This window comes from Archocentrus centrarchus, chromosome 9 (assembly GCF_007364275.1).
Source record: "Archocentrus centrarchus isolate MPI-CPG fArcCen1 chromosome 9, fArcCen1, whole genome shotgun sequence".
Taxonomy (NCBI): domain Eukaryota; kingdom Metazoa; phylum Chordata; class Actinopteri; order Cichliformes; family Cichlidae; genus Archocentrus; species Archocentrus centrarchus.
Genome location: NC_044354.1, coordinates 18216679 through 18236658, shown reverse-complemented (window position 1 = coordinate 18236658; position 19980 = coordinate 18216679). Strand labels below are relative to the sequence as shown.

Sequence of the window (19980 nt, the reverse complement as noted above, 5' to 3'; positions counted from 1 at the left end):
CTGGATAACAAGGGTCCAGACCCCAACACAGACAGGCCCCTAGTGTTTTATTCATTGGCCCTTCAGCCTGCTGTAAAGTTTCATTGCCAAACTGCATGACACTCCCTGCAGCTGCCAGTCTTTTATACCCCAGTGTGTGTTAAAGGAAGGCGGTGTGACGTGAGCATGAAGTGTGTGTGTGTGTGTGTGTGTGTGTGTGTGTGTGTGTGTGTGTGTGTGTGTGTGTGTGTGTGTGTGTGTGTGTGTGTTGTGTGTGTGTGTGTGGATTCATGTTTCTGTGTGGAATTTTAATGGCATGGGAATATTTTTATTTATTTATAGTGTTTATTTTTTCTCCATCCACCTACTCCCTCCCTCCCTGCAGAAGAGTGTTCATACTGGCTGCCGCTCTATGGCAGTATGTGTTGCCGCCTGGCAGCTCAGCCTCACTGTATGACCCAACAGATGATGAGCGGGTGCTTGAAAGTTAAGGTAAGTTGGCAAGCCTGCAGGTGTGCACTGTTTGTGAACTATTCCTCTGAGGGTTCTGCTAGCTTTTGGCACATGTCCACACTTTTATCATCTTTTTCTTCCCCACCACATCCCTGCTTCTTCTCATGTTGTCTTCTCTCTTTGTGTGTGTGTTTTTGTTTTTTGTTTTATTCCACATTTTCTTTACCTAGCAGCAGTGTGGAGGTGACCCTCAGAGTTGGACAAAAGTGCACGCCGTTCTCAAAGGAACAAGCCTTTTCTGCTACTACCGGCAAGAAGATGTGGAGGCTAACGTTGAGCCAGCTTTCACTATAGGCATCAACAAGGTCAGCAAAGAAATCTGAAAGGGAGCGTATTATCTCTTTGAGCTCGATCCAGCCTTAGAGAAGCAATAGCTGTGTATTTTTTTGCCAACACTTAAGGCATCAGACTAGATGTAAGAAAACAAGTTTGTTTAAATAACAAGCCGACTGCTCGACCCTGATCCTAAAAAGAAAATTTAGCTTGTTTCTTTGCAGCAGTTCTCAAGGTTTATTTAAAAAAAAAACAAAAAAAAACTGTCAGCTGTCAGAATCAAGCTGTGTTGACTTCAAGAGTACCAAACTGTGGTTGTGTTTCTTACCTTTTGAGGTATGGCTGTGAAAATGTTCATCAGAGCCAAAAAGGTGCATTTCTAGATAGGGCTTGGGCAGTTAAGTCTGCTCAGCGAGACACATCCATCCAATCAGGATTTTTCCCTGCATCAAAGTGAAGAACTGTCAGCTGGCCAGTCACATTCTCAATCATCTTATTTCCTGTGTCTCTAAGAGTCAATTCCTGGAGGGCTTCACAACCTTTCTGTTGTAACTCATTCAGTCTTTTGTGGCCTCTGACCTTGAGCACGCTGATAACCTAAAGCCAAGTCAGTCAGATCGGTTCTGTATGATCTTTTGTCAGTCAAGCTGTGTGGAGCTCACGTAGTGGCAGAAAGGAGTGAATGGGGCAACACTGCCATCTAGTGGTCATAGACAGACCTTGGGGGTAGAGCGAGGTGTGGGAATTGGGAGTCCGCATCCTTTTGTTGGATAATTGCTGAAGGGAAATGGTTTGGAAGAGGACTATTTGGTGACTTTATTAATGAGGGCTTAGTTTCAGTCGAGACTTAAAACTATAATTGCCGTAATGATTGCTTGTTGCGGCGCACAATTTTGTTCATTCAGTCATACTCCCAATTCATTCCCTACAGCAGTCATTTTGCGGTAGATGATTGTATTCTTTTTCACTCCTGTGTTTCAGGAGACCAGAATACGTGCGTCAGAAAAAGACCCTCTCAGTAAAGTTCAGAATATCTGCATCAGTAACCAGTACGGAGGGGAGGAGGTTACACACACTGTGACCACAGACAGCCGCGAGGAGACACATCGCTGGATGGAGGCCTTTTGGCAACATTTCTATGATATGAGTAGGTCCTTGTGTGTGTGATTCGCACCCACTGCATATGGTTGTTTAACATGTATTTCACCAAGCATGCTAAAGGACAGCATATAGTGCCCTAGATTCTTTATCTGCTGCTGGGTTTGTTGATGGTGAAGTTTGTCTCCAATGTACAGGCCAGTGGAAACAATGCTGTGACGACTTAATGAAAATTGAACTCCCATCGCCAAGAAAACCAGCTCCTATCACACCAAAACAAGGCTCTCTGTATCACGAAATGGGTAAGAATTATGCATGTGTATATATATCGCTGTGGAGAAGCAGTTAAAGCATTTGTGGTCACCCACGGTTTCACCTGAAAAATAAAGCAGGGGAAAAAAAACACTGCGCCCGCATCGCATGTGGCTGTGTGGAATTTCTATCCCTTGGGTGCATGCGCATGAAAGATGCCGTCAAATATATTTTCCACTCCGATATCTCAAACTCTCTCTGCTTTACTTCTCTGTTCTTTAGATAGAGTGGGCCTTATCTCTGACATGCTGACTAACTTGTCTTCTGTTTCTCTATTCCTCTTTGTCCTTTTCAAATTCCTTTGTCCCTTCTGTCCTTCCTTGCCATTTTCTATTTTGCACTTCCTTATTTCCATGGAAATAATATAACACTCATTTCATCACACTTTTCATAAACTTTCTCCATTTGTTGTAATGCGGGTGAATTATCTTCATGTTTGAATCAAATCTTTCTTTGTTTTCCCATCACTCCCGTTTGTTCATTTCCTGAATGAACATGCACCAAACCTCTTTTCTTTCTTCTTTTTTTTTGTTATAACCATTTAAAAACACGCCGCTCTGTCCCCACTCTCTCACCACCTTCCCTGTTGATTTTCCTAACCCCGGCAGCTCCTCTTGCCACACCCTCCTGTGAGGGTCTTCTGCTGCAGGATAACGCTGTGTCTGCTGAGATTCGCGCTCTGCTCTCGTCCTATTACAACGACAGGTGAAGTAACAGGAGAAGGACACGGTGTGAATTGGTTTGTGGTACATGTTGCAATCCCAAGAGGCTTGACTTAGCATTCTGGAAGCAGTTATGCAGCACTGTGATTTAATGGCTGTTTGGTCATTCTATCAGTTATTACAAGACCGTATCTATATAATACCCCTCATGAATTGCAAAGATGTCATGAATACATGCTTATAGGGTTAAAATATTCCTAAATTTAGTCCCAAGGAAAACTGAAACAGTCAAACTGTAAAACTGGTCTCAGGTTTACTCCATAGCAGTATAGTAATGAGTTTGGGTGCTTCTCTTTTGCAGTTATTGAGTCATCTGATGACCTCAGCAGCACTGTGTCAGACATCCTGGCTCGGAGAATGCAGGAGCTGGAGCTCCGTAGCCAGCTAGGCACCTCTCCCACCTGGATGTCTGCGTTTGAGGAGAGCAGCGCCAGATGTACTGGCCGCCCTCATCACTGTACTCGCATGTCTGGCCACAGCCCCTGCACCCCTCATCGACTGCCTCGGAGCCCCGTGAGCCCTCACCGCTGCCCGCAGCTTGGTCTGCTGTCCTCAGACGCAAGTCTGACCTCAGATAGCGACAGCCACTGTAGCACCAGTCCCTGCTCTCAGCACCATGGCTGGCCCGAACCCGCTTCCAGCTTCTCTCTTTTGTCGTCTTCGCCATCCCGTCTGAGGCCACGCACTCTTTCACTGGATGCTAAGCTCAGCACCCTTCGAGGGAGAGGGTACGGAGGTGGAGGGACCTTCCAGTGTTCTTGCCAGCCTCCTCCCTCATCGCTGCTTGCTCCCCTCCCCATCTCCGCTCGCTCCCCTCGGTCACAGCACAGCACACAAACCACACTATCCTGCTCCAGCTCCACCTCAAGCAACAGCTCCAGCAACAGTGAGGGCAGTCACAGCCCAGAGTCATCTGAGGGAGTCCCCTTCTCTAGGCCTTCCCCAGCTCGACGCAGCCTAAGAAACCTCAGGGCCAAACTTGATCCTCGCAACTGGCTCCAGAGTCAGGTGTGAACTTGTTTCCTGATAAGATCTTTGTTTTTTTTTTTGGCTTGCCTAAAGGCAACATTAAACCATGGTTTAACTAGCTTAACACATGTGAACCAAACTCAGGCAATCTGCGATGCCACATGCACAGCCCTGAGGAGGATGCCTCTGGCCTGGCTCCTGGTGGAGGACGGGTCATGGAAGACCCTCCTTGGACAAACTGGAATGTCTTCTAACATAAAAGACAGGTGACAATCACTGCAGGAGTCTCTGACAGTTGCTTGGTTGCCACAATGTTTGAAAACAGTCCAAAACTAAATGGGAGGTACTCTGCTTGCTTCGAGAATTGGCAGTAATGCTGCTTGGGAGAAGGTGATGCTAACAGCTAAGGACGTACTCAGATTCATGGCACACTAGGTCTACTCTCCGTCTTTGAAATTGACTTTTGAAACTGGAATTTTTTTTATTTTTTGTCTGCATCAGCGATCCTAGCCACTCAAACATGGTCATCTCTGTTAATGCACTAGTTGTATTTTGACTGGATGTTTCCTGTTATGTTACAAAGGTTTGCAGTGTTGATGCTGTAGAAGCCAGTTAGCATGAGGTAATATGAACGTGCAAGATTAACAGGTATAATCAGTCAAGATTTCTCAAGTCTTAGAGACTGCTATGTGTAGAGGGAAGGGTTATTTGTTGCCTGTACTGTGATACTTGTTTCAGTGTACTTATTATTCATGCTCTTTGTGGATCTCCCAGAATGACTATGCATCATTTCGTTTTCATGCATGGTTTGACTTGCAGTTAGAACATTTCTTCTTGAGATAATTTCAAATGACTCTGCAAGTGCTCATATTTACTGTACTGGTTATGACTGTGATCTCTTCAGGGTAAAAATCTTTGCTCTGCTCTTATCTGCATACTGTTGACAGGCTGCCATAAAAACAAGTAATAGACTTTATGTACAAATCCTAAGTCGAGTGTTATTTTAAAAAAAACCCAAACCATACTAATCCGCAATTTTTCCGCAGGTTTTCAGATTCCAATCCTGCCGTCCAAAAAGTAGATTATTACGCAACAAAGAAAGAAATTTTGCAACTTATTTAATCTTGGCTAAATTCTGGAAAACGGTCTAAAAAATTAGTACTTACATAAACTCTAGTCAGCCATTGGTTAATGATTTGTTTATGCTGCTTCCTGTTACATTTTCCCATTTAAACTGCTCAGAGCAGTTACTTCTTATTACAGGAAAACAAAATAAAATCTTATAGGAGAGTCAGTTTCCCTTGTCAGTGCAGTAAAGCCTCTTTTTCTTCTGTTTCTATGTTATATTGTGGACTCTGGAAGCCGCTGCCCTCTTGGGACTCGAACCGTTTTTACTAAGATCTGTCAACCATTTGAACGACAGCATTTGTTACTGTAAATTAATTTTTATAAGTTAACAAATAAACCTCCTCTCTTTGTCTTTTGTTACATTACTGAATTTGTTATAAATGCAGGTGTATTGATATTTGATTATCATAATATTACTAGATAATGTGCAGATCTTTTAACTGTCACAAATAGATAACATTGAATGTTATAACCTTGGCAGAATTTCCCGTGTTGGCAGGCTTTGTGTTCTGCATGTATGCCATCCTGGAAGGTGAACTTAAAATGAGAAATGTGGAAATTTCATGTTTAAATAATATAACATTAAATAAATGTTTTATCAGTTAAAAGTCTTGTTTTTGTCTTCTTGTATCTGTTGTGTGTATCTGAATGAATATCTTCTGTAAATAGTTTAGATCAGGTTTTTATGTGTACATTTGTAAGTTGAAAATAATGCCTTAAATGTAAAAATTAAATGTAAATGTAGTGTTAGTAGGTTAAAACACCCTCATTTCTAAATTTTGTACAGTAAAAGTCTCCCAAATGAAGCTCTCCGCATACAGTGAGAGAAGTTGCCATCAGATCAGAGAAGTACTTTTAAGTTCTCTATCCTTTGAACATGTGTTGGATCATATTCCATCCACTTCAGTTCTGCTCCTTTTTCTCTCTCTTGCAACAAATCCCATTTGAATTCCCCCTCAGGAACGACTGGAGAAGCAAATCCACTTAGAAGCTGCAGCAATCGGTGCTGCAGAAGACTCGGAAAGCAGGTAGAACAGAGGCTTTTATTGTCTATGTTTCGGTAGCAAAGCCATAGATTAGTCAATAGTACAAAGCACTATTACAAACATCGGAGGTAGTCGACACTGAGTCTTCACTGAGCACTGTAATATGCATAGAGAATACTATGGCCATAATGACTTTGTTTCAAATGTCTCAGAGGAAAACCCAAAACGCCCTGTTCTGTTTGTAGTGCAGAGTTGTGCTATTGTTGTGCTATTGTAACTTCATATATGCTTAAAGTATAAAAAAATCATACACTGAATCATATTGACACCAACATATACATATTCATCAGCATATAAGACCAGTAAATACTTTCTATAATAAGCTTCATATGGTGCTGATTATTGACTTCTGTAAACCAGTAGGGGCATTTCACACAAAGTTTGGCAATTATTTGATTTTAGCTGGATTACATAAGTAAATGGGCAGCTTTACATCGAGTTACAGATAAAACAGAAGTAACCCACACCCCCCCCCCCCCCCCCCCCCCCCCCCCCCCCCCATCCTCACGCTCTTCCATGTCTTCCATACTAGAACATCTCTCTTTGTGCACTGGTTTCCTCCAGCTCTGTGATCCCTTCTCATTAGCAGGCACTCCGTGGGTTGCACACCCGCAGTGCCACCCCAGCCAGACTCCTCCAGGCAAACGTGGAGAACTTTGCAGGGCACGTTTCAGCCCTGCTGATGTATGTGGAGGCAAGCCGATGGAGCCGCTTTGCACCGAAGGTGTTGTAGTGCCCTGGGAGAACTTGGTCGACCTGTTAAATAGATTTTAAAGACAGCCGACATTAAAAACAATGTATAGTACATGTTATAAGAATTCTTAGATCTTAGATCTTAAATATACAAGTGTTAGCACAGAAAACACTTGAGGCAGTTTATTTTCATAAACATATACATATAGGCTAACATAGTTTTCAACAGAACAACATGTATTTTTATTATAAATCTGTTACGTGTTGGTTTAAGGTGCCTTGTGCCATCAAAGATAAATTAATCTGAAAAAAAAGTAGAACTGTGAACTGAAATTGTAAGTTACCTGTTCGCTGTCCACCAGCCCAACCAGGCGCTCACAACTGCTGACATAATCACTGACACGGCTGTAGGGCAGCCAGTCAATCATGGCACCGTCATACACAACATCTCCACTGAAAAGCAACTTATTGTCACGGTCATGGAGGCAAATGCTTCCCCGAGAGTGACCGGGCATGTGAAGCACTGTCAGCTGTCTGTCACCTAGATTGATGACATCACCTAGACAGGAGAAAGAGAGGGTGAGGTGGCATTATATTTTCAAACTCATTCACACATACAAACATGACAGAAACTGTAATCACTGACCAGTACATATCAAATTCTCAGACTTATATCTAAACTAAATGTTACTCATATTCTGGCTGACTCATGCCAATCTTATGTTTATATTTTCCACATGTCACCATGTCACACAGATTCTGGGACACAGTACATCATTGATTTGGTCCAGAGCTGGTGTGAGTTGCATTGGCAAAAGGGTGAATTTGATACATCAGGCAATTAGATATTCCAGCTGCACTGCAGCAGTGGCTCTGACACAGCAGAAGGACTAATTCTACAATACTGAATTTTAGATTAAACCCCAATAGCTAAAGCTGCTCAGCAAACAACATTATTTGTGGTATCAAGCATTGTGTATCAACTATTCTGGTGACTATGTGCTTTATATAAAAACTCTAGTTACCCATGCTTTCAAACAATCCAGTAGCCAGTTTGTCCAGGATTAAGTTTTTATTTATCAATCAGACCGATTAAGCTCATCACCTGCTGATATTTGATTCACTGTAACCTGAAAGGTTGGACAATAATCCACAAAAGGCTAATTTAGTTGTTCAAATAAAGACTGTCTGGTTATTACTTCTCTGTGGGATTCTTTCAATAAGTGTGAGACCAGTCTCTGTATTCGCTTCTTCTTCCTTGGAAGTAACAGAATGCATCAAAGCCATCAACACAATGGCTTAAAATAGAACAGCTCTGCAGATATAGAGAATGATCATAGAGTGGCAACCAATGAATATTATTTTCTGGATAATATCCACACAGTGCGAATAGGAAGAAATTGTCTATAACCGCATTCCTTAGACAGAACATCCTGTGTTATTTAATAAGATATTTACACCTGTGTAATCACCAGCCCTGGCCTCATGTTTTAATCTAGTGTATGTCAAGTTGCTGCACTGCCTACTTTGTAACTGTGAAAAATTCTGGCAGAATTACCTCTTGTTCCATCCCCACTAACCTCATTACACATGTAACATGTCTCTGTCTGTGGGCAAGGAAAATCATTGTTGGTCTTCTGCCATATCATTGTGCAGACTCCGAGGCTGGAAAAGACTCTGTATAGCATACAATGCACAAACTGTACACTGGGCCTGGTGCATCCATCAAACCCATTACTGTATCGATTGTGGCGCTTGTCACTAAGTGAGTGCTTTTAGCCCTTGCTGGTATTTGATCACAGAACCATCCCTCTAGCGTAAATCAAATCTGGGAGGGCTGCATCTCCTACCTACCCTCCTGCAGTATGTGTGTGGGCTGCACAGCCTTGACTTTGTAGTGCCTTGCCCTCCATCCCGGGCTGGGAGCCTCGGCTATCTCCCTGTCGCTGAGCCAGGTGACCATCTCGAAGTTGTCTCCGTTCGCCAGGGCATCGACCTCCGCGCTGTGGACGCCCACCTGTTGGAACTGATGCAGACCACCCGAGTGGTCGAAGTGGGCGTGGGTGGCGATGGCAAGCAGTGGGTTCTTCCTCTGCGGGTCTTTTCCCAGCAGGCCTTTGGCGTCGATGTATTCAGGTAAGCTCCTCAAGCCCAGACCCGTGTCTATCACCACGTCCTGGTGGGTGCCGCGCAGCAACCAGATGTTGGCCCGGTTCTCCGACTGGTAGAATCGCTCCTGGATCCAGAAGACTCCGTCTCCGAGCGATTTGTGAGCGTACCAGTCGATTGCAGACATCCCAGTTCATGCGCTTGTCGAAGTACGGTTCAGTGGCTGTAGTGCTGTCAGGTGTTTTTTTTTGTTTTTGTTTTTTTTTATTAGGGGGAGGGAGAAGTGTAGCTAGCCTTCTAGCTACAGATGATATGTTTTCATTGAGGTTAATGTGATGGTGGCCGCAGAAAACACCCTTGTAGGAGGAGACTACTCTCACTGGGCAAACTGATCGATGACGACAGCTTAAAAGCGAGTTTTAATTGGCTGCAAGCAAACCACACCTCCTCTGGCGTCGTTCAGGGGAGGGGCGAGTTAAAGCCACATTTTCACATGCTGAGTTTGGCGTATGGCGTGTGCGGGTTTCCAAGCCGGTGTTAGCTAAGCAGTATAAAGTATAAGCAGTATAAGCAGCATCTCCATTACGTTCAGCTGAAATTTATCTGAGTTTAAGGAGTTGCCGAAGGACAGATAAAACTGTAAATTAAAAAACTGAAAACATGCGGATCCAGTAAGGGCTAAATATCGCTGTTCAGCTCTGAAGTAGACTTTTGTAGGATTGCACTTTTCCCACACTAGGTGCAGTTTACTAGCAATCTTCTAGTAAGTATTTTAACATACTTTATACGTAGAGTGTTTTTCTGATGCCGACTTAACGCTTTATCGCTGGCAGAATCATACTAAAGGCGATGGAAGCTATAGTACATTAACTTGCATCAACACGTGTTGACTGGGGATATGTGAACATGTGTGCTGCAGGTACGGAGGAGACCTGCAGCCATGGCAGGCAAGGGCCGTGGAGTGGGTGCTTTTACCTTCAATATTGATGCTCTGGGTATCGGCAGGGGCAACATGCCAGAAGCCAGGGTGGGGCCCAGCCCTCTGTTTCCAGTAAGTACTGAACACAATTCTTTATACACTCACACACAAATGCAGAGAGTCCAGGATGACAGATTATATTTCAGTGTATCAAATTCACCTCTAATACTCAGAAAGGGTTGAAGTCAAACTTACCTGCAGCAACATTAGGAGACCTTTCAGAGAGGTAGGTGAAATTTGCATGGAACTTGAATAGCACACCGCATGTGGTGGTTTACTTAGATTAAGATCAGCTCAATTCTTTATAGTAAAAGTTATGAAATATTGTACTGCATTTGTATTTGGCATAAATGAAAGGTGATGACGGAATACAGACCATGGCCAACATGTGTTTAAAAGTCATGACCCATTAATTGCCTCTCACAGCATTCACAAATAAGCAAAAAAAGGGTAAAGAGCAATAATGTTCATTGATCAGACATAAAATTTTGACCACCTGCCTAATATTGCGTTGGTCCCCCTTTTGCTGCCAAAATAGCTCTAAGGTATGCTGTGGTATCTGGCACCAAGATGTTAGCAGCAGAACCTATAAGTCCTGTAAGTTGCAAGGTGGGGCCTCCATAGATTGGACTTGTTTATCCAGCACATCCCACAGATGCTCGATTGGATTGAGAGCTGGGGCATTAGGAGGCCAAGTCAACACCACAAGCTCGTTGTTGTGCTCCTTAAACCATTCCTGAACCATTTTAGCTTTGTGGCAGGCCACATTATCCAGCTGAAATTGGCCACCATTAGGGAATACCGTTTCCATGAAACAATGCTTAGGTAGGTGGTGCATGTTAAAGTAGCATCCACATAGATGGCAGGACTCAGGGTTTCCCAGCAGAACATTGCCCAAAGCATCACACTGCCTCCGCTGACTCGCCTTCTTCCCATAGTGCATCCTGGTGGCAGGTGTTCCCCAGGTAAGTGATCCACATGCACCTGGCCGTCCATGTGATGCAAAAGAAAACGTGATTCATCAGACGAGGCCACCTTCATCCATTGCTCTATGGTCCAGCTCTGATGCTCATGTGCCCATTGTTGGCACTGCAGTGGACAGGGGTCAGCATGGTCACCCTGACTGGTCTGCGGCTATGCAGCCCCTTACACAACAAACTGCGATGCACTGTGCATTCTTTCTATTGATCAAAACCAGCATTAACTTTTTCATTAATTTGACTTTCAGTAGCTCTGCTGTTGAATTGAATCACACAGGCCAATTGCACTTTAGAATGAGTTAAGAACAGATGTAATTGTACTTCAGTCTCTGTTACACAAATGCCCCCTATGACAAAGAAAAATAATTGTTGTACATTGTTAATATCTACATTCAATTATCCATACTTTTCCAGAGCACGGATTTTAAACCAGTTCCACTGAAAGCCGGTGAGGATGAGGACTACATGCTGGCCTTAAAGCAAGAGATGAGAGGAACAATGCAGCGGCTGCCATTCAACATCAAACCTCAGTCCAGTAAAGCAGGTGAGGAAAGTAATGCATTAGAAACTTCAGTAGAAATGCTACAATAAGACAGTTGTCTGCTGTGGGGGGAGATAATGCAGCTTTTAGGAATGGAGACTTTTTGTTAGGGTCATATCTGGAAAAGGAGAGGTGCCAGACTGAGTTACAGGTGATGTCGTCGGTGATTTCTTTTGTCTGGAATTACTGGCCTTTCAGTTTTCCAGTTCCACAGTTAGCTAAATATAACCATAAGCAGAAGAGAATACGCGGATAAATGTTTTTTCAGATGTTTTGTATTTCCAAAGTGATGTGCTAAATATAATTGTAATGGCTGTGAACCCAATAGCTCATGTCTACAAGAGTCATTCATTTTTTTTATTTGACTGGCACATAGTGTCATTGATATACATTTGTGGTCAGAAGTTTGAACACACTCATCATGGACATGAATGTCATGGTAATTTGGGGCTTTTAATGATTTCTTTGAACTGTTTTTTTTTTCCAGGGTGGAATAATTGCACAGCATACATCTTTAATGACATTTTAAAAAACCAACAATAATTGGGTGCACAGTTTTAAATTTATTTTGGATTTGCTCTAATCCGCACATGGTCAAAGTATACATACTGACACTCGCCCAAATCTTTTTTATAAGTGGTGGCTGAAGGTTCTACAGTGCCTCTTAACCTGAGAAGGTGGAGGCCTATTAGCTTCTCGTTAGTGATCATGATTGAATACAACTGGTAGTTTCGTTTTTCCAGCATAAAGATTTTTATGGATTCAGTGGATAGACCAGTACTCAGAACAGTCCAAGGGGCTCAGTGAAGATCTAAGAGTAAAGGTGAGGCTTTCAAACCTAAGAACACTGTGCCAACTTTCAAGCATGGTGGTGGTAGCATCATGCTCTGGGGCAGTTTTGTTGCCAGTGGTACTGGTACATCACACACAATGGATGTAATAATAAAACAGGACTAGCTCCAAATTCTCCAACTGCACTTCAAATCAACAGTTCGAGTTAGCTAGGCTGAAACATTGACACAACTGGGTGTTCCAACAGGATAATGATCCCAAACACAAACCAAAACCTGGTTTTGGATTGAATAAAGCAGGCTAGCATTAAGCTTCTGGAATGGCCTTCCCAAAATCTCGAGCTCAACACTATTGAAAATCTGTGTGTGCCAGGATACCAACCAGCCAATTTAAATGAACTCTGCCTAGAAAAGTGGTCAAATATCCAGCCAGATTGATCCCAGAAGCTTTTTGATCATTACGAATAGCAGCTTGCTAAGGGCCTTTAACCTAATATTATTGTGGTGTGTGTATACTGGTACTTCTCTAATCTGTGTAGATTAGAGAAAATCCAAAATAACACAATTTTTAAAAGTCATTAAAGATATAGTCTACCAATTCCACCTTGGAAAAAAGAACAATGAAATCATTAAAAGCCCAAAATTACCATGACATCCATGGCCATGATGAGTGTAAGCTTCTGACCAAGACTGTATTAATCCATGGATCACCAGTGTGGGTAAGATCAAAAGTAACACTGTGTTGAAACACACAGGATCCTGAATGTCTTTAAGAATATGTAGAAGCCAATTCTTCTCTTGTTTACATGAAAACAGAGGTGGAGAGATACACTGAGAGATACCTGAAGCAAAGCCAGATTAACGATGATGAATGGACTCCAGGTATTTGCGTAACACATCATGGGATTAGATCAAATTAAAAAAAAAAAAAAAAAATTATGATGTTAACATTATTCTTGATATTTTAGACTGGAACCTTTTTCCAAAAGAACTGATGCCCAGAAGAAAAAGACCTCGGGCTAAAGCAGGTACATTAAACTCAATATGTAAGTAATGACATTTCTTATCACTGTAAGAATAAAGAGCCAGTGTTTAACTCCAGCAGCCACAAAGAAGAAAAGTGTGAAGATCTCACGCAAGGACACAGAGAACATTCTCAGCAAATTAGATGTAAGCTTCATTTCCATTTACTGTTAATTCTGTCTTTATCTTTGGTGTCGTTTTACATGAGTTCATATTAATGTCAGGAATTGGCAAACAAAGACGACCCTGAAAAATCTGATGATGAGACTGAAACGAAGACCAGAAATGAGAACGAAAAGGAGGAAATTGAAGAGGAAGAATATGAAGAAGAGGATATTGAAGAGGTTCGATTATAAGCTGTACTGACAAACTTGTTAAGCATGATCAATACGTACGAACCAGACCTAACGATGTTCTTTACTAATGTTTCCTTTCATTCTGTGTAGGAAAACGATTACATTGAAAGCTATTTTGACAATGGCGAAGATTTTGCTGCGGACAGTGACGATAATATGGATGGTGAAGCAACATACTGAAAATCTCTCAAGCAAGCGGGTGCTGATGAGACTGCTTCTATTGGTTAAATACTGCACATACATTGGGAATACTGTTCAGCAGAGTGGAGCCATGCCTTTTTCTTTTCCTGATCTTGAGCTTTCTTTAAAGACTAATGTAAATAAGAAATGTTAAAATATTTGCATATGGAAATAATTTATTCAAAATAGATTTATTTATTCTTCATCCTGTATACAAGTTTCACAGGTTGAAAGGCACATACTGTTAAGAACACAATGCTCTGTCATAAAATATCAACAAAACACTGATAAAATAAAAGGGCTACATAACAAGAGTCTAAAATTGTACATAATTACAAATGCGTTATTGTGGGAATATTGTGCATTTCCCTATTTTCCTCACCATGCTTTTTTTTTTTTAAATTGGGGGGGGGGAAATGCAGTTCTCTCCAGCAGGATGGAGATTCAAGCAACTTTCATTCCGAAACACATTTAACTGGTAATACTGTTAGTGTACATAAAGACTAAAGGTTAAGTCTTAAAATAAATTAATTTTAATTATACACAGTGGCAGCAATCATAACTTTTCCAACAAGCAGCATTGGAAAATACAGTATTATTAACATGGCAGAAATTGCAGCTCAACCAAACTGCTTTAAAACAAATCCACAGAAGTATAATTGTGAGTGAGACCACTGATCCACTGTAGAATAAACTGGCTGATTACAGTGTTGGCGTCTGTAACTGCCTGGACAGTATTTGCGTGTAACCGACAAAAAAAAAAAAAAAAAGTACAGCTGACTGCAGAAAAATGCCATCTCAAATTTACTGTATACACTAAGACCAACTCTGAAATGCTTTCACTTTGAAAATGTTCAACCATTTGTCTGTCAAAACAGACACAAATTTTGCTGGGAGTTGGACCCACTGCCAGTCTGTCAACATCATGGAAATGGACAGACAAGGAATGATTGTGCCCACACCTTAGTTCTCTCAAGCCTTCAGAATTACTGTTTCCTCTATTTCAGACAGATTGGACTGATGTCTTAACAGTTATTTGTAAATGGGAACATCAGCCTAGATTTATTACTTTTCTGACTTAGCGACACATTTTAAGTTGAAATTCCTGCTATGTTTTCTCATTCCCTCTGTGTTCACCGTCTCCTGCTTTGTCCACGCCGGGTCCCCCGGGATCTTCATTAACTGCATGCCCAGGTTGAACACCTTCATGATTGTCTTCTACAACAGGAATTCCCAAACCATCGCCTTTTTGAGATCCATAACCGAGGTCTTTGTGACCTTCTGTAGTAATACCATGATGGCTGACATCGGCTTTCACAAGAACTTCATAGTACAACAGATAAAACACGGGTGTGATAATGCCAACAACCAACATAATAGCCACAGCTGTCCACCACCTCATGCCCCAGTCCGCCCCATAATAAGGATCCTTTCTCTGTGCTGGTTTATACCCAACTTCTCCTAGCAATGGCTGCTGTTGCTGTGTTAAAGAGGACACAACCTCACTGAGGCTGCTCCGAGACGGTCCTGTGGATTTCACCAGCTGCTCAATGTCCTTGTCCTTTTCCTGGAGGAATCCTTCCACACTGTCAGTGGAAGAAGAGGAGTCCATGGAGGATTCAGAAGGGAGGGACGTAACGTGTGAGATCGGAGGCAGGTGTCTAGTGCCCGTGGGGGAGGCAGATTTGAGAGTAGCAGCACTGTGAGTCTCAGTGAGGACACTAAAGCGCCTCACGGGAATCTTAACCGAACGCAGGGCAAAGAAGTCCTGCTCTGTCAAGAGGTTATTAGCACGCTTGATGTCAGCCACCTGGGAATCACGGGGAGAAAAAAAAAAATTTAATCAACTGTTTACAATCTGTATAGATTTACAAATATATTTGCTGTTGAATATTTTAAACCAGCCATTAAATTATAACTTTAAAAACACAGCTATGAAAACACTAATTATAGCATAGCTTCTACAGACTTCTGTAAATCTCTCGTATCTTTTCTACATAAACTGCTATTTTATTTATAATAAAGTCATGTTGAAATGCTTTACCCAAAAACTATGAATATTTAATTTGAATGTTAAAACAACGCTATACTAAACAATTTTGTTTAGCATATGATTTCTATAATTTCACTGATTAACCAACATCATACAAAATAATAAAATAAGCATCTCAACTGCTTCCTTAAACATATGAAGCAGCAAAGCACATCCCTGTATGTGTGCAATGTGGCACGTAAACAGAAAGCTGCAGGTATACAGCATCAGTCAAAAGTTTTTTTTCCCCCTATATTGTAAATTAATACTGAAGTCATCCAGACAACAAAGGAACACAAAGAATCATGTAGTAAACTTGAAAGTCTTAAACAAACCAAAATATGTTTTAGATTCTCCACAGCAGGCACCTTTTGCTTTGCACACTCCTTGCATTCTCTCAATCACCTTCATGAGGTAATCACCTGAAATGGTTTTCCAACAGTCTTGAAAGAGTTCCCAGAGGTGCTGAGCACTTATTGGCTGCTTTGCCTTCACTCTGCAATCCAACTTATCCCAAACCGTCTCAACGGAGTTTAGATCAGGTGATTGTGGAGACCAGGTCATCTGACACAACACTCCAACCACCCTCTTTCTTGGACCCCTTACATAGCCTGGAGGTGTGTCATTATCCTCATTATCCTGTTGAAAAACAAATGATGGTCCCACTAAGCACAAACCAGATGGGATGGCATGTGGCTGCAGAATTCTGTGGTAGCCATGGTGGTTAAGTGTGCCTTGGAAACTGTCACCAGCAAAGCACCGCCATACCGTCACACTTCCTCTTTGATACTTCATGGTGGGAACTATACATGTAGGAACCATCCGCACACCTTTTCTGCATCTTACAAAGACATGGTGTTTGGAACCAAAAAAATCTCAATTTTTTTCAGATTTCAAATCATCAGACCAAAGGACAGATTTCCACTGGTCTAATGTCCATTCCTCATGTTCCTTGGCTCAATCTATTCTCTTCCTCTTGTTGCTCTTCCTTATTAGTGGTTTCTTTGCAGCAATTTGACCATAAAATCCAGATTCATACAGTCTTCTCTGAACAGTCGATGTTGGTCTTCCTTTCCTTTTTTTTGGGGGGGGGGGGGGGGGGGGGGGGGTCCTGAGAGAGCCAGTTTCATCATAACATTTGATGGTCTTTGTGACTGCACTTGAGGCAGCTTTCAAAGTGCTGGAATTTTTTGGGATTTATTGACCTTCATTTCTTAAAGTAATGATGGGCTGTTCTTTTTCTTTACTTAGTTGAGTAGTTCTTGCCATAATATTGATTAGAACATTACTCAAATAGGGCCATTCACTGTATACCAACTCTACCTCTTCACAACACAACTGATGATCTCAAACACATTGAGGGAAAGAAATTCAAGAAATTAACTCTTGACAAGGTACAGCTGTTACCTGAAAGCCATTCCAGGCGACTACCTCATGAAGCTGACTGAGAAAATGCCAGGACGTGCAAAGCTGTCATCTAAGCAAGAGGTGCCTACTTTGAAGAATCTAAAATATAAAACATATTCTGGTTTGTTTTACACTTTTTTGTTTACTAAATAATTCCATATGTATTTCTTCATAGTTTGGACGACATTAGTATTAATCTACAATGCAGACAATTTTTAACTAATGAAAAATCACTGAATTAGAAGGTGTGTCCAAACGTTTGACTGATACATAAAAATAAAAATGAGTGAATACTACAAGAGAGATAAGACACAAACACAAATCTAAGCAAAGACATACTGAGCAATGGTACTGCAGGGCAATGCTATTCAGGGTGTCTCCCTCCTGGATATCTCTGGTCAGATAGATAATGTCATCCATTCTCTCTCTAGAGGTGCTCCTTCGCAGTCTCTCCCTGCCACGAGGCCGCAGCTCAAAGCTTTCCCCGTCCTCTTCTGACAGATCATTCTCTGAACTGTTGTTTCCAAACAGATATGCATGACTGCCATTGGCAGGCTGCACCATGGTGGCTGACTGGAATCCATAGTGCTGGCTTCTACTGGACATTTTTCTTCACTGTATGGGGGAGGAAAATGAGAACATGCTTCAGAACATAATGCCACAACTTATACAGCATATTTGTTGGGACATCAGCAAGTTTTGTTTACTCAGATGGAATTTTTGCTTCAGAGAATAGGCTGATATGCTGAGTCAAACAAAACTTACCTGGGTGTGCAGCTTACAAAATGAGAGGTTACAAAAAACAAACTTGTGCTACTGTAACTTCATCGAAGAGACATGAAAATTAAAAAAAAAAAAAAAAAAAAGCAAGTTACAGATAAGACTGATTACACTGTGTTTTAGCATCAGTCTCTGTCTGTATCATCAGGATATCCAGCACTCAAAAAGCCCCGGTCATGTTATCAGGTAATGTTGCACCATATCACAATTGTGAAATAACTGCAATGCAAATGAGGCTTCGCTTTACGTTACTATTTTACACAAAATGCCGGCTTTTTAAATTATTATTTTTTGGGGAAGGCAACGCAAGGCCAGACAATGAGTTACGTAAGCAGCAGTTTTCACTGTATGATGTAAACAAGAGGCACACCTATAATTATCTTTTTATTCAAGTCCGCAGGGACGTGATTAACTAACAACGACCGAAGAGTTATACCGGCTAAAATTGCAGGTTACCTGCTGTTTATCGACAAGCAGCACACCGCTTCTACACCCTCTCGCCTTTCTCATCACACAATAGTGCAGTGGAACGGTTGAAAATTAGAAACGACTGCGTGAGTTTAGAGACACGTTTGTTTAAGCCACTAAACTGCTGTCTTAAACGGACTATCAAGGTCCTCTCGAAAAATAAGCAGCATGTACTGCTAACTTAGCGACCTGAAACCAATCTGCCCAGGCTAGGCTAGGCTGGTGGTAACCAGAGTCCACATTTGTTATGTCGCCAACGCTCATGAGATTTATCGTGTTCCGATAGTAAGCGGTTGATTAATACGTCTTCGGGGAGTCGTTAACGACTACATTTACCTGAAAACGTGAATCCCGATCACTCAGTTGTTCTTCCTATTGTCCATGCTTCCACGGGATTTTCTTTGGTCTCTTCTTCAAGTCGGTTTGTTACGTACCTGCTAACCGCTATTGAACTGCTACCGCTCACGCCACGTCAACACAATATTTACGTAATGACGTCACCACTTGCGACCACAACGCAGCCCACATTTTTGTCGCAAGGTGGCGCCCAGCGTTAAGTAAAGCTTCATGTCAGGTGTGTTTTAGAGATCACCGTAGACGCCGTAAAACACTTATGACGATTTGAACCAAAATGTTCACATTTGGATTCATCACTCCATAAGACCTGTTGCAACTGGATTTTAGTCCAGTTCTTGTGTAATCTGGCATACCTCAGACTTTTCTGCTTTTTCCTTCCTTAAGAATGGCTTCTTGACAGCCACCCTTCCAATGAGACCATTTTTGATGTTGCTGCCAGTGAAAAAAACATGGATTAACTACAGGGCCAGATGCACCTCTCAGATCCTCTGTCAGGTTTTGCTGGATTTTCTTACCAATTTCTTAATGACATGACTTTCAGATCCATACTTTTTTGGTAATTCAACAAAAGAAATGGGAACAAATTATGTGTTTTTATGATAGGCTGCTGGTAACAAAGTGCCTAAAAATACAGCTGGTTCTTTTATGTCTTTTATGTGTAGAAACAACAACTGTTCATCCCTTGAGTTATGTGCCTTTTTTTTATGACTGAATGGCTTATAAATCAGTGTTCAGTGACTTATCAAAAAAGAAAAAAGGTACAAGGACTGGATTGAAAATGAGTGAAAAAGCATCCAATATCCAAAGAAAACGTTCAGAAAACCTGGGAATCTATTGCTCAAGACCACTTCTAAAAAATTTTAAGAAAGTCTGGGTGGAGGGGTGGGCCAAGATTTTTGCACAACGCTGTAAAAATGAGAAAAATTAACATAAAATTTGCGGGAATTGAGGTCAACTGTAAATGAAATAAATTTTGCAAAGTTTGTATAGACTACAGACAAACGACGACGCAGAGGACAGCGGCTCTGTGCCTGCTCGGCTCACAGGGTGGAGCTGTCGGCCAGCACAATGTGTGCACCGTACTGTGCACTCTTCAGAGACAAATGGGATTAAAACATCTTGTCTCATTAGCAGCGACCGGGAGACGAGCTCGAGTCTTCGAGTAGCTGTAAACTAAGCTTTCTGCTTGGACAGCAGGGCGTGCTTGTACAGTAACTACAGCTCCCACATGGCTGCAGGAGCCC

General features: G+C 41.8%; 4 protein-coding genes across 9 annotated transcripts in view; 2 read left to right on the top strand and 2 right to left on the bottom strand.

The window, feature by feature from the left end:
- rtkna (rhotekin a) overlaps window positions 1-5594 on the top strand; it is a 59015-nt gene extending 53421 nt beyond the window's left edge. For 2 of the 5 annotated variants that reach the window (XM_030738389.1, XM_030738391.1), the window contains exons 7-11: window positions 365-471; window positions 663-797; window positions 1747-1912; window positions 2061-2165; window positions 3199-5594. In XM_030738389.1, coding sequence (XP_030594249.1) covers window positions 365-471; window positions 663-797; window positions 1747-1912; window positions 2061-2165; window positions 3199-3911 — 1226 coding nt within the window. In that variant the 3' untranslated portion in view covers window positions 3912-5594. Of the gene's footprint in view, window positions 1-364; window positions 472-662; window positions 798-1746; window positions 1913-2060; window positions 2166-2783; window positions 2881-3198 lie in introns of all 5 variants that reach the window. The other 3 variants (XM_030738393.1, XM_030738390.1, XM_030738392.1) reach the window with 3 other exon arrangements.
- Window positions 5595-6547: 953 nt separating this feature from the next.
- mblac2 (metallo-beta-lactamase domain containing 2) lies at window positions 6548-9195 on the bottom strand. The gene is made up of 3 exons (XM_030738008.1): window positions 8588-9195; window positions 7078-7292; window positions 6548-6796 (listed from the first exon to the last, which is right to left on the bottom strand). Exons 1-3 carry the CDS (start codon window positions 9027-9029, stop codon window positions 6623-6625), a joined length of 831 nt encoding a protein of 276 aa, XP_030593868.1. The 5' UTR covers window positions 9030-9195; the 3' UTR covers window positions 6548-6622.
- A 1-nt stretch (window position 9196) lies between these two features.
- polr3g (polymerase (RNA) III (DNA directed) polypeptide G) lies at window positions 9197-14006 on the top strand. 2 transcript variants are annotated; one of them, XM_030738010.1, is made up of 8 exons: window positions 9197-9605; window positions 9762-9893; window positions 11216-11345; window positions 12950-13015; window positions 13102-13161; window positions 13239-13303; window positions 13381-13500; window positions 13603-14006. In XM_030738010.1, exons 2-8 carry the CDS (start codon window positions 9783-9785, stop codon window positions 13690-13692), a joined length of 642 nt encoding a protein of 213 aa, XP_030593870.1. In that variant the 5' UTR covers window positions 9197-9605; window positions 9762-9782; the 3' UTR covers window positions 13693-14006. The 2 variants fall into 2 exon arrangements, with proteins under 2 accessions (XP_030593870.1, XP_030593869.1); XM_030738009.1 differs by having other exon boundaries at window positions 9198-9605; window positions 13236-13303.
- lysmd3 (LysM, putative peptidoglycan-binding, domain containing 3) lies at window positions 13863-18872 on the bottom strand. The gene is made up of 3 exons (XM_030738007.1): window positions 18716-18872; window positions 17471-17746; window positions 13863-15502 (listed from the first exon to the last, which is right to left on the bottom strand). The coding sequence occupies exons 2-3, from the start codon at window positions 17735-17737 to the stop codon at window positions 14801-14803; spliced, it is 969 nt and encodes a 322-aa protein (XP_030593867.1). The 5' UTR covers window positions 17738-17746; window positions 18716-18872; the 3' UTR covers window positions 13863-14800.
- Between the last annotated feature and the right edge of the window lie 1108 nt (window positions 18873-19980).

Coding starts and splice junctions, on each gene's coding strand:
- mblac2 (XM_030738008.1), bottom strand. CDS start 9,029: ATGTCTGCAATCGACTGGTACGCTCACAAATCGCTCGGAGACGGAGTC. Junction 7,293..8,587: donor CACACACATACTGCAGGAGG/GTAGGTAGGAGA, acceptor TCTCCTGTCTAG/GTGATGTCATCAATCTAGGT. Junction 6,797..7,077: donor GGCTGGTGGACAGCGAACAG/GTAACTTACAAT, acceptor TCTATTTAACAG/GTCGACCAAGTTCTCCCAGG.
- polr3g (XM_030738009.1), top strand. CDS start 9,783: ATGGCAGGCAAGGGCCGTGGAGTGGGTGCTTTTACCTTCAATATTGAT. Junction 9,894..11,215: donor GGCCCAGCCCTCTGTTTCCA/GTAAGTACTGAA, acceptor ATACTTTTCCAG/AGCACGGATTTTAAACCAGT. Junction 13,016..13,101: donor CGATGATGAATGGACTCCAG/GTATTTGCGTAA, acceptor TTGATATTTTAG/ACTGGAACCTTTTTCCAAAA.
- lysmd3 (XM_030738007.1), bottom strand. CDS start 17,737: ATGTCCAGTAGAAGCCAGCACTATGGATTCCAGTCAGCCACCATGGTG. Junction 15,503..17,470: donor CCCTGCAGTACCATTGCTCA/GTATGTCTTTGC, acceptor CGTGATTCCCAG/GTGGCTGACATCAAGCGTGC.